The 13,135-nt window shown below is 39.5% G+C and overlaps 1 protein-coding gene across 3 annotated transcripts in view; it reads left to right on the top strand.

The window, feature by feature from the left end:
• Window positions 1–13,135, top strand: part of MUSK (muscle associated receptor tyrosine kinase) — a 74,685-nt gene that overhangs the window by 52,011 nt on the left and 9,539 nt on the right. For all 3 annotated transcript variants that reach the window (XM_054727569.1, XM_054727567.1, XM_054727568.1), the window contains 3 exons: window positions 3,383–3,389; window positions 10,737–11,000; window positions 12,357–12,532. In XM_054727569.1, the coding sequence (XP_054583544.1) occupies window positions 3,383–3,389; window positions 10,737–11,000; window positions 12,357–12,532 (447 nt within the window). The remainder of the gene's footprint in view (window positions 1–3,382; window positions 3,390–10,736; window positions 11,001–12,356; window positions 12,533–13,135) is intronic.

Below are 13,135 nucleotides of genomic sequence, written 5' to 3' on the forward strand. Positions count from 1 at the left end.
CCAGATAAGGACACTACAAGGAAAGAAAACTTCAAACCACTACCCCCGATAAATACAGATGCAAAGTTTCTAAACAAAACATCAGTAAACTGAATAGCACATTAAAAGGAGCATACACCATGATCAAGTGAGATTTATCCCAGGGATGCAAATCAATAAATATGATATGCCACATTAATAGAATGAGAGATAAAAATTATATGATTATCTCAATAGATGCAGAAAATGCATTCAACAAAATACAATATGTTCTCATGATAAAAATTCTCAACAAATTGGGTATAGAAGGATCATACCTCAACACAATATGGGCCATTATGACAAACCCACAACCAACATTATACTCAACAATGAAAGATTGAAAGATTTTCCTCTAAGATCAGGACAAAAAAAGACAATATAGGTGGCAACCTCATTGACAGTTTTTTTCAACAATTTTTAAAAATATGACACCAAAAGCACAAGCAACAAAAGCAAAATAAATAAGTGGCACTATTTTCAACTAACAAGCTTTTGCACAGCAAAAGAAACCATCAACAAAATGAAAAGGCAACATATGGAATGGGAGAAAATACTTGCAAATCATGTATCTGGTAAGGAGTTAATATCCAAAATTTGTTTTAAAAAACCCTCATTCAACTTTAAAAGGGTAAAAATACAAACAACACGATTTAAAAATGGACAGAGGATCTGAATAGACGTATTTTCAAAAGAGACAATGAAATATCACCTCATACCCATTAGAATGCTATCATCAAAAAGACAAGCATTAAAAAGTGTTGGCAAGGATGTGGAAAAAACGGGGACTTCTTGAGCACTGTTGGTAGAATGCAAATTGATTCACCCACCGCTATGAAAAATAAAGAAATTAAAAATAAACTGCTATATAACCCAGCAATCCCACTTCTGTATTTATACCTAAGGAAACAAAAGAAAATGAAAACAGGATATTGAAGAGATACTTGCACTCTCATGTTCTTTGCAGCATTATTCACAATAGCCAAGATATGAAAACAACCTAAGTGTCTATCAACAAACAAAGGCATAAAGAAGACGTGGTGAATATACACAATGGAATATTATTCCCTGGCATTTCATGGTGGCTTTATAAGTTTTCATTTTTTTCTTACATTTCACTTTTCAATTACAGTTTGCATTCAATATTATTTTGTACTAGTTTCAGGTATACAGCAGAGTGATTAGACAATCATACTTTACTAAGTGTTTCCCCCAATATTTTCAGTACCCACCTGGCTATATGGTTTCATATTGATTAAAGGTGTTTTGTTTTTGTCTTTAATAAAGGGGGAAAGGAAGAAGGAGTAACAGCCAGTAGCCGCAATGATTGCTACCAGCTGTTCTGCAGTTAGGCATAAGAGCTAAGGACTCTTTATAATCAGGCAGCTTGCTTATATTAGAATCGCTGTATGTTTTAGAAGAGAGCCAAACTTTTACTGACTTCCCCAGATAATTTAAAAAATACTACAAATATTGATGACTGTTGGAAAATTTTGCAATTTTAAAATATCTTGTTTTGAGATAAAAGCACTTGTTTATGATTGCAAGGTTCTTGGACCCCTTCCCTACTCCCCATCCTCCCTCCAAAGAAAATATGACTGGAGAAATTTCAATAAGAAATGCATGGAAGCCCAGAATATGAGGGCATCCTCCAATTTTCTTAATATTCTTGAGACAACAATGCACCCTTAATTAATTATATTTTTCCTTCCTTACTTGCCCTTGAGATAGAAGCATATCTAAGCTTATTATCTCCTCCCAAGTACTATGCCTGGATTCTCCTTGGCATTGGCACATATCCATGGTATTGAGTCCTCCTTTTACATCTTAAATTAAGGGCTCTCTCATATACATAACCTTGGCCTCCTCAAGTTTCAACAGGTTTCCCTGCTCAGCTGCCCTCAGAATCTGCCTTTACCTCTCTAAATTACATACCATTTCTCTGGAAGAATTTCCTGATGTCTCCTTCCACCTGTTCTATCTGTACAGTGGCAGAATTGGAATGAGGTTTGGATCATAGTGGTGCCTCATGTAGGTTGATTTCTGAGCCTCATCATCAGACTCACTTAATAAAAAGCCCATAAATACAAGACTTACACACTCAAGGTTACAAAAACCTCATAGTCACCAACCCTCACAAATGCCAAAAAGATGATTAGACGGACAAACTTCTGAGTTTACAAGGTTTTTCAAGAAGATAGACTTCTCAGAGGAATTCATTTATTTTTTTAAATATATTTTTATTGATTTCAGAGAGGAAGAGAGAGGGAGAGAGAAACATCAATGATAAGAGAGATTCATTGATCAGCTGACTCCTGCATGCCCCCTATTGGGGATTGAGCCCACATCCCCAGAATGTGCCCTGACAGAAAATCCAACCGTGACCTCTTGGTTCATAGGTCGATGCTCAACCACTAAGCCACACCAACTGGGCAGGAATTCCTTTTAGAATCCTTAAAACTCAGCAAAAGAAGAACACCCAAATGGACCTGAAACTTTAAAAAGGAGTTGGACATTGACATTAGGAGAAATTCTATTAAGGCAAATTGGATTTAGTCAAAGCATATGTTTTACTTCTTATTTTTATGATGGGAATTGGGGCACAGAAGGACATAGATCAAGTATTTGGTAAAGAGTGTGAAGTTTTAGATTTCCTATACAAAAAGAGATGAAATCATACACCCTTGAAAGGGTTTTCCTGCCTTGGGAAAGTCCAAGTTGGGGCCATTTCTGCCACTAGCCCCATTAACTCACTTGAGGAGATGGGCCTTTTTCTCAGTGCCCTGAGCTTTCACGCTGAGGGCATAAGTTATGGGTCCCTGTGTGAAATGAAAATGCAGGGTCTCTTGTTAATAAATGAAGTATTTCAAGAAGGTGACAGCAGTGCGGTAAACTAAGCATATAATCCTTCTGAGCGCAGGGCGCTGTGTGGCTGCACAGGTCACACGGCTGTGAGGCTAGTGGGTCTATGGAAATAACAGCTCTCTCATCTCTCCTTCTCTCCTCTACTCCTCCCTCTCGCCTCTTCCCACTTAACCTCCATATCTTGCTTTCTGGATGAAAAGTCCCTGGGTGGCTAATGGAGGTATATTCGGAGCTACAACACTGACTGTGCTGATGGCTCCCACGGTTGCTTTGACTTGAATTCAGTTCCTGGAGACACTCAATATTTTCTTAATATTCTCCAAATATGCCTATTAATGTGGTATCTGGCCTCCTAGCAGAAGCAGAGAACTTTACAGAAATTTAAGAGATTAGAGTTATCAAAGCTATCTCTTGCAACCATAAAATGAAAATGCACTAATTTTTGCTTCTTTCCCCCTTTAACTTGATTTCCTGTGGGAACTTCCTTTCCTGTTATAAGAATGGAGGTAAGACATTGTTATTATATCAATGTTTTGTTTTGTTGAGTTTTAATTTTTATTTGACATGCCATCTATTGTCTATTTGCTGAGCATTGTAATCTTTCAGAAACTTTCTAATTTCAAATCCTTTTAATACTCTTACAAGGTGTTGATGAAAATGGAGATGGGTAACATCTATTGAATAACATCTATGGTGTATCAAGCACTGTTTTGGCTTTATATGCATTATTTAAAGTTATCCTCAGGAAATCCCTATGAAATAGGTACTATTATTATCCCTATTGTACGGAAAAGAAACTAAGAGAGTTTCTTTGAACTGGAGAGTTCCAGTGACTTACAGAGCTAGTAAATTATAGGCTTGGAAAGAGAACCCAGAACTGATTCCCAAACTCTCCCTCATTGCTTTATCCTGTAGATAAGAAAGTATCACCTCGTAATATAATATTTGGCAATTTACAGTGTTTTATTTGCAGTAAAGTTGGCTTTTATAAAAACTCTAAATCTACAAATGATGAAACTGGTATGAAGAATAATTAATAATAGTAATAGTGATAATAGCAGCTAAGTTTTGTGGTCGACACCTTTCTCATGTCAACATTTCAGCAATTTTATGGGGAAAGCACTATTATTATCACTATATTTTTATATGCGGAACCTGTTGCACCAAGAATTGCCAGGACTGCATAGCAAACTACAAAGCCTCAATCTTATCTCAGGTAGACAGATGCAAGAACTTAGATTGGTAACGACTATACTAACCCAGTTAGCACAGTAACTGAGCAGAGCAGGATCTAAACCACCAACCACTCCTCCTAATTTCATGGAATGAAAGAACACATTGCATGCGAAAATTTGGTTAGTTCTTTATCTTTTCCCAATTCATATAGATTTGACCTACTCATTTATCACAGTTCTAAGAGACAGCGTTCTGATCCTTAAGAATTCTACAGTGAAGCTGAATAAGCTACTGAGGGGACATACAACATAAACATGGTAAAAGTTAAATTAAAATGCAGGCCACCAACAGACCCTTTATTGGTAGCACACCTGTTCTCTCTATGTATTTTTAAACCACTCACTCTGTTCCTGGCACTATATAGGAAAGTAATGAATCAAAACAATTCAACATATTAATGGAAGCACATACAAATTCCAAGGTCTCAAGAACAGAAGTAGATCATTCACGTGCACATAAGTGCAAAAGAAAAATTTTACACTCATTAGTAGTCAAATACCTAGTAATGCTCATTAAATAAAATTCCATACCATTTTTCACTTGTGATAACACAAGCACTCTCAAACTCTGTTGGTAGGAAGAAAATTGCAATAACCTTTCTAGAGAGCATAATTTTTATTAAGCAACTTAAAATGGCTGTATCTATTCATTGGATAAATCCACTTTTAATAATTTATGTTAGGGAAATAATAAGTGTATGAACAATAAAATCCAAAACAACCTTTCCTTTTTTTATTGGTGAAATGTATGAGCAATTTCAATATCTACCAATAAGATAAATTGATGTGATTTTAGGATATTTTTGAATAACATAATGGCATAGGAAAATGTTTATATCATGCTAAGTAAAAATGCATGATATAAAAACATGTATAAAATAATTCTAATTGTAATTATGTACACCATGTATACTATCTATAGTATATATAAAACTCTATATATTACTCTTATGTATGTACAGATTATGATATATGTACAACTATTTAAAGTGTATATATTTGGCTAATATAATAAATTTTCAAAATTTAATTTAAATTTTGTCTTTACATCACTCTCTGTTCTACACAATAAATAGTAATTTTAGAAGAAACACAAGAGGTATTTTTCAGGGGAGGCCATGTGCTTCTACTTGAGGACACTGGGTCTGGCATTTCAGAAAAATGACATTTGATCTATGTCTTAGAGCAGGGGTTGGCAAACTTCTGCAAAGGGCTGGATATTAAATATATTTGGCTTTGTGGGGCCTACGGTCTCTGTTGTCACTGCTCAATTCTGCTGTTTCAGGGTAAAAACAGTATGACCATTCATAAATGATTGAAAGTAGCTCTGCTCCAATCAAACCTAACTTCCGGAACTGGCAATGGAGTTTCATATAATTTTGACTTCTTTTGGTGTGTTTTTTTCAACCATTTAAAAATATAAACACTATTCTTAGGTCACAGGAAGTATAAAAATGGGCAGCAGGCTGAATGTGACCTGTGGGTTGTATCTGTTGACTGCCTTAGAGAATGAATCATGTATAAAGGCATGAAAGAATAAAAAATTCCAGTTTGCTTTGTAGATTGGAAGTGGCATAGAACCCTGTCGGGAAAGTGCAACAGTAGACCAGACAGTTGGGATATAGGGAAAGGAGATTTTTCCACATCAAAGGAGGTACATGTGGGCCACCCCTAAGGAGGCCAGTAGAAGGTGTAGATTTTTCACTGGAGTAGTGGGGTTGCCTTATCTCAAACCACAGCTAGTCCTCTGCATGGACAAGGCATTGTGTTCAAAGGGAACAGAGGTCTTCCTCATAGAAACTCTACAATCACTTTTAAAAAGGTGACATACATTTTAAAGCAGAGAGAGTAAGAGTAAATGGTGTAATGAGACTCCTTTAAGTACTCCATTTGACCAAGGAAAATTGTGTGTAATACAAGAATTTAAAAGGGGGACTTGGGATCATCCAAAGAGAGAAACTTTACAGAAAGGAAGATGAGCCAGGTTTAGTTTGTCAGGAGAGAGAGAGGGACTGGCTCCATGAGCAATATTAACTAGCATTTTTGGAGACAGTCTGGCAGATCATTCCAAAATAACTAACATTCTGCGAACAGATCCCTGTGACCTCTGCCCCACTGTTCAAATGAACAACAGGACCAGCTGCTTCTGGTGTTGCTCCAAGGGCCTTCCCAAGAACTGCTTGCGGACAGGGAGGGGTCTCCTCACTTGCAAAAGACAACAGGAGACAACAATGGAAGTTATTTGCATTTATTTTGTCCCCTTAAGTGTTGCTGTGAGCTCCTTTCAAATTTTGTTTAAGTGATAGGGTTAGGAGGTTGAGGAACAAAATGGCCCAATTTGCCTTTGTGTTTTGCCTCTAAAATTTAATAAATACATAAAATTTGAGGTTTATAAAGTCTGTAAAAGAAGAGAGAAAAAAGAAAAGGAAGTTGTTTCAACTCTGAAACTATGGGCAGTCTCTGACTCTCTCCACTTATATATGTATATATATCACATGTATAAAATGTGTATATTTGGTCCTATATATTATTTCTTACATTGTAGAGCTAATCCTAGTAAGTCTTTAAAGCTTCCAGAAATATTAGAGACAAAGAAAATTAATATGAACCATATACTTTGTATTTTACGGTTTTCCCCAGCAAGCAAAGGGTTTGCACAGGCTAGTTAACTTCAAGCTGATAGAAAAGCCAAAATTGCAACCAAAGTTTCATTTCTACTAAAAACGTAGCCTGTTTTTTCTTTTGATTTTTATTTGTTTTTTTGCATTATGTAGCTAATATTCAAAAAGAAATGAAGACTCAATACTATCAAGTCAACTGAAGTTGTTAAAAAAAATGTAGGGCTTTTTAGGAGACACAGCAGAAATTCAGAGTGAGAGACTGTTTGGTAACTGGCTTAATAATCCTTATCTCTGAGGCTATTTTCACTTATTTTTCTTTTCTTTCTTTTTTTTTAGTTTCCAATGTTTTCTAAAAAATGTTTTTTGTTTGTGTAATTAAAGAAAAACTTAGGAGTGCTTTTAATTAAAAAAAATACAGAAAAATAAAGAACTGTTATTCAATAGTTAACATGTGATCAGCAAAGCCTGCATGAACCTTTCTCAGCTCAGGGACAGTGGGGGAAATATTGAACTTTTACATGACAATTTTTTCCTGTTAAGTGAAGAATCACATCTTCACGTATCCATCCTCCCTTTTACCAAGATATTATATTAATATGTGAGACCATTTTGTAAACCAGTTTGAGCAACTTCTGGTTATTAGGTATTATTATTCAGTTTCTTAAAGCACCACATTGTGCTTCTCTTAAACTTTCTTAGTGTTATCTCAGACCAAGTTCCTTCCCTAAGAAGTGGGGTCATCGCTATTTCTCTGGGTGTCTTCCCAACCTTATCTGGTCCAAGTTTTCATAGGAGTTTTGTGTTTTCTTATTCAAGGCCTTTGTTCTAAAAACCTGTAACATGCTAGAAGTAACACAGTCAAATTCAGGTAGACTAATTAGGAAAAGGCAAGTATGGATTAGAGGAAAATTTTATATTACAAAACATTATAAGTATATTGTTTCTTGGAAGTTCATTGTTTTACCTGATTGAGTTGTATTTCATTTAATAGATTTGCTTTAAAAAAGCCAATGGTTGGTTTCTAATTAAAGTATCAATTTTTCAAACGGGTTTTCTTAACACTTTAAAAATTTGGCACAAATTCTAATTTGCTTAATTTTCTGGTCTTAGAATCCTTTATATAAAGACTAGTGGCCCGGTGCACAAAATTCATGCACGGGGGGGGGGGAGGGGGGGGGAGAGAGTGTCCCTCAGCCCGGCCTGCACCCTCTCCAATCTGGGACCCCTCGGAGGATGTCTGACTGCTGGCAGTCAGACATCCCTCTCACAATCCAGGACTGCTGGCTCCTAACCACTTACCTGCCTGCCGGCCCAATCGCCCCCAACTGCCCTCCCCTGCTGGCCTGATCACCTCCAACTGCCCTCCCCTGCCGGCCTGATCACCCCTAACTGCCTCTGCCTCGGCCTCCACCACCATGGCTTTGTACAGAAGTAAGTCGGACATCTGGAAGATGGACAGTCAACACGGTCTAATTAGCATATTACCCTTTTATTAGTATGGATAGATTATATAGGATATTATTGCTTAAATGCGGGGGCGGGGGAGCCTTTTTTAGCATGAGGAGATGCTCTTGGCAGACAAAAATACATAATCCCTATATCTGGACTGATAGCCAGCCATATGTACTATAGTGCCAAACCAGTCATTAAAAAATTGAACCACTTTCTTACACCTTACACCAAACAGCTGTAGCCCTTAAAACCCCTCCTCAGCCCCCACCTTAGGTTCTGCCTTCGCAGTTCATCCAGATTAGGTTCTGACTGATCAGTTTCTATGCCAGTCAGTGTCTCCGGGCCTATCTCGGGGCCTGATCCACAGTCTCTGCAGCAGCTGCTGATCAGGCCTTGTCTCTCACTCTCTCTCTCTCTGGGCCTTGCCAGCAGCTGCGGCAGCTGCTGATCAGGCCCCGCCTCTCTCTCTGGCCCTCTCTCCAGGCCTGATCCGAAGCTGCAGCGGCAGCAGTGAGGTCGGTAAGCCTCCATCTTGGCCCTAGGCTGGAGGCTAATGACCTCGCCGTGCCTGCCTTGCCCCGCCCACCCTCCACTGCCTCTCCCGCCCACTGGCCACCAGCCTTGCTGTGATAGGAGCCTGTGGTCCATGGGGGAGGGACTGAGAGGTGCTTCATGCACTTCCTGGTGACCAGTCGTCCATCTGGTCATTTAGGTCATGATGGCCCCTGGTATTTTATAATGTAGATAGAAATCTGATGAAAGGCATAAGGATGTATTGAAATCAACACAGTGCCTACACATAAGTGCTCAATAAATATTTGTCAGGTGCGTATAGGAAGTAATATAATTCCCAACATTCCATTAAGGCGGCAGTGAATATGTGAAGGAAATACCAGCAGCATTGTCTATCTGCCCTATTATTCTCTTACATTGCTATAGCGGATAAGCTTTTAATCTTATTTTTGTGCTAGCACTATAGAATTTAGTTTTTCTTCACATACATTATCCATTAATGCACAATAATCTAAGTTCAGAATAATTACTTACATCACTCTACAGATTAGGGCAGTGGTTGGCAAATTCATTAGTCAACAGAGTGGCAAACTGCAGCTCGCAAGCCGCATGTGGCTCATGAGCCGCCATTTGCTGACCACTGGATTAGGGCATTGGAACTCTGAGTGATTGTATGACTTCCCAAGACAGATGATGAGAATGTAGCAAAGCTAAAGATGCTCTTCACTCCCCTGAGAGCCATATCCTATGCTTTCTCTCCACTTATGTGGCTTTCTTTATATTCTTTAACTAGAGGCCTGGTGCACAAATTCAGGCCGGCCAGGGTTGAGGGGCCATGGGAGGTTGGCTGGTCGGCCGTGCCCCTGATAGGGGTGGGGGGTGCCAATTGGGGCCGGGGCTGGCCGGGGGGAAAGGGGCCACAGGAGGTTGGCTGGCTGGCCTCGCCCCCCGCAGTGCATATCATAGTGACCAGTCATTCCATCATTCCGGTAGTTTAGGGTTTTATACTAGTACTAGAGGCCTGGTGCACAAAATTCGTGCACTGGGGGGGGGGCAGTGTCCCTTAGCCAAGCCTGCACCCTCTCCAGTTTGGGACTCCTCAGAGGATGTCCGACTGCCGGTTTAGGCCCGATCCTTCTCACAATCTGGGACTGCTGGCTCCCAGCCACTCGCCTGCCTGCCTGCTGATTGCCCCTAACCGCTTCTGCCTGCCAGCCTGATCATCCCCTAACCACTCCCCTGCCAGCCTGATCGACGCCTAACTGCTCCCCTGCTGGCCCGATCATCCCCAACTGCCCTCCCCTGCCGGCCCGGTCACCCCCAACTGTCCTCCCCTGATGGCCTGGTCGCCCCTAACTGCCCTCCCCTGCCGGCCATCTTGTGGCAGCTATCTTGTGACCATATGGGGGTGGCCATCTTGTGACCACATGGGGGTGGCCATCTTGTGTGAGGGTGTGATGGTCAATTTGCATATTAACTCTTTATTATATAGGATATGTAGATGGAATGCTGGGAAGATGGGTGAGTGAGAGAATCTAAGTATGGACAGTGTCTCAAAGATATATGTATGCTACAAAATCCAAGTATTTAACTATCCTAACACATAGATAAACTGTTTGTAAAGCTTTGGATCAGAGTATTTACTATGCTAGATTATTTTTTAATCATCATGATGAATATGTTTTTATGTATTTGTTTACCTATGTCAGCTTATTTGTAAGAAGAATCTCAGACTGCTTAACTAAGAGCATTCAAATTCTATGTATAAAGATACCCATAGTTTCCAAAGCTTCCCACATCCATTATCACATCTGATCCTCATTATAGCCCTCAGGAGTAAGGCAGAGGTGATATAATTGCAGGTGGAAATGTGAAGACAGTATTCACATGGAGCACTTCAACCAATTTGCTAGTGCAATTTTCTCCTATTTCTGTAATGTAGATGTGGAAACTGGAGAAAAAAAAAAAAAAAAACAGACTGAACGCTAAGAAATAGCATGTGATTGGGAACACTGTTCACTGCTTCTTTCAGTAAACCACAGAAAGATAACAAAGGCTACTGCGCCCAGTACAGAGGGGAGGTGTGTAACGCTGTCCTGGCAAACAGTGCTTTTGTTTTCTTCAACAACTCCTACGCGGACCCTGAGGAGGCCCAAGAACTACTCGTGCACACCGCCTGGAGTGAACTGAAAGCAGTGAGCCCGTTCTGCCGGCCAGCAGCGGAGGCTTTGCTGTGTAACCACATTTTCCAAGAATGCAACCCTGGGGTGGTACCTACTCCTATACCCATTTGCAGGTAAAATTAAAAGTTAATAAGTGGGTGAATGTATTTGGCTGTCTCCAAACAGGAAGAGTTTTCAAAAGTGGAAGTTGTCTTGTGCATTAGTAAAGGCAAAACCTGGCTTTTGTCCAAAATAGAAGGCAATTAATTGGACAAAACTCCTATCATGTAAATCACTGATGATACCTTAAATACAAGGGTTCTGAGCTTCTAGAAAATGTCATAAAGGTATAATATTCTGTTGCCCTTGTTATTGTTCACATTATCATATTCTTAAATATCCTGCTTTCTATGAAATAAAAAAAATCCTAAACTAATATGGATCTTATTAGTAAGCCAAGAGAGAGAAAGGAAAATAAAACTACATTTCAAGTGTTTCAGCATTATTTGCTAATAAATATGAGATCAAGATGAGCATTTCAGAATATTACTTTATATTATGTGTAAATATATATATTTTTTAAATATATTTTTAATGATTTTAAAGAGGAAGGGAGAGAAAGATAGAAATTTCAATGATGAGAGAAGAGGATCATTCTTGCATGCCCCACACTGGGGATCGAGCCCACAACCCAGGCATGTGCCCTGAATGGAAATTGAACCTTGACCTCCTGTTTCATAGATTGATGCTCAACCACTGAGCCACACTGGCTGGCTGTATATATTTTAAAATACATTCCACCCACTATTTTAATTTAAGTATTGACACTCTTGTCTCATGGGGACGTGGGGGGGGAGGGGGAGAAGCAGGGAAGCACATAGCCATGGGACAGGCCTCAGCTTCTCCAGAGCTGGGGCTGGGTAAGGACTCCCATGCCCTCCTGTAGCCTGCCAGGAAAGTTGTGTGGTTCTGGTTTTGAAAGACAAGCATGTAGAGGTGAGGACTGTGTTTCTCAGGCCCTGCCCATTAGCCCCAAGATTAGAGGAAAATCTCCCAGGATGGAAGTTGACTAACAATGATCCATGACTTTTAGTATGTGTGTTTTTGAAACTCTGTGTACCTTGTTTCGGCACCTTTGTAGTTATTATACTATAAAGTTGAGAGGAGACAGATTACAGATTCCTAATCTAATACCTTTTGAAATTGAGAGTTTGTATTTTTTCCAAGAAAAACGTATTTCACATGTCATCTTACTTTTAAAAGTAGCATTAATTATGTCTTACAAACAAAACGAGACACATTTCATCTGACAGGATAATATATTCCATAAAGCCTCACATTATTTACAATAAAACAGTCCTTTCAAAAACCCTCTTGTGAGAACAATGTGCTAGGATGATGTTTTGAAAATAAAGAATTTAGGCACTGCCACAAATTTGGCGCTAACATGCCATGACTCATCAAGTGTTGCTCTTCATCAACTGTTTTAGAGAATACTGCCTGGCGGTGAAGGAGCTCTTCTGTGCAAAAGAATGGCTGGCGCTGGAAGAGAAGACCCACAGGGGACTCCACAGGCCTGGGCTGTATCTGCTCTCGGTGCTCGACTGCAGCAAGCTCCCCAGCATGCACTGGGACCCGCGGGCCTGCACCAGACTGCCATATTTAGGTAACAGAGTCCTCGCAAGACTTTGGAGGTTAAGAGACAGTTACTGGTTTTGTAGAAACTAAGGTGTGCACTTCAATCTCCTAATATTTCTAGACATTTCAATTTTTTTTGAGTTCTGCCTCCCGTGGATACCCAATAACAGAATCCTAATTGCACAGGCTAGTATAAGGATTTACTTCATTTGTTCTCAGAGAACTTAAAGAGCACTTCTAACTGCTGCTTGAGAGCTTACCTTATTTCAGAAGGGGATCTTAGGAGAGCTTGTAATATTTTCTGGAATGTGCAGAGAAATGGCTAAGAAACTTCTCAGACTTTCTAGAGGAATGGGATAAAGGAATAAAGTTTTCTTTCTTAGCCAGTGAAGCAAATTTTTAAGCATGCAAAAATAAGCCACATGTTTGAAAATGCTGACCTCCCAAAACAAAGCTGGATCCCTGCATGCTGCTTTAATGAACTTTGTAAGGAACTCTAACAGCTGGCTTAATTTTCAAGACGCAATCTTTTCACATTTAACACAAAGAATGTTTTCTAGTTGCATATCAAAGAGCTGAAAGAGAACTTGCTGTTCTTAGCACTCTCACAGACTATGTGAAATATCTGGAT

Source organism: Eptesicus fuscus, chromosome 15, assembly GCF_027574615.1.
Source record: "Eptesicus fuscus isolate TK198812 chromosome 15, DD_ASM_mEF_20220401, whole genome shotgun sequence".
In the NCBI taxonomy this organism is placed as follows: domain Eukaryota; kingdom Metazoa; phylum Chordata; class Mammalia; order Chiroptera; family Vespertilionidae; genus Eptesicus; species Eptesicus fuscus.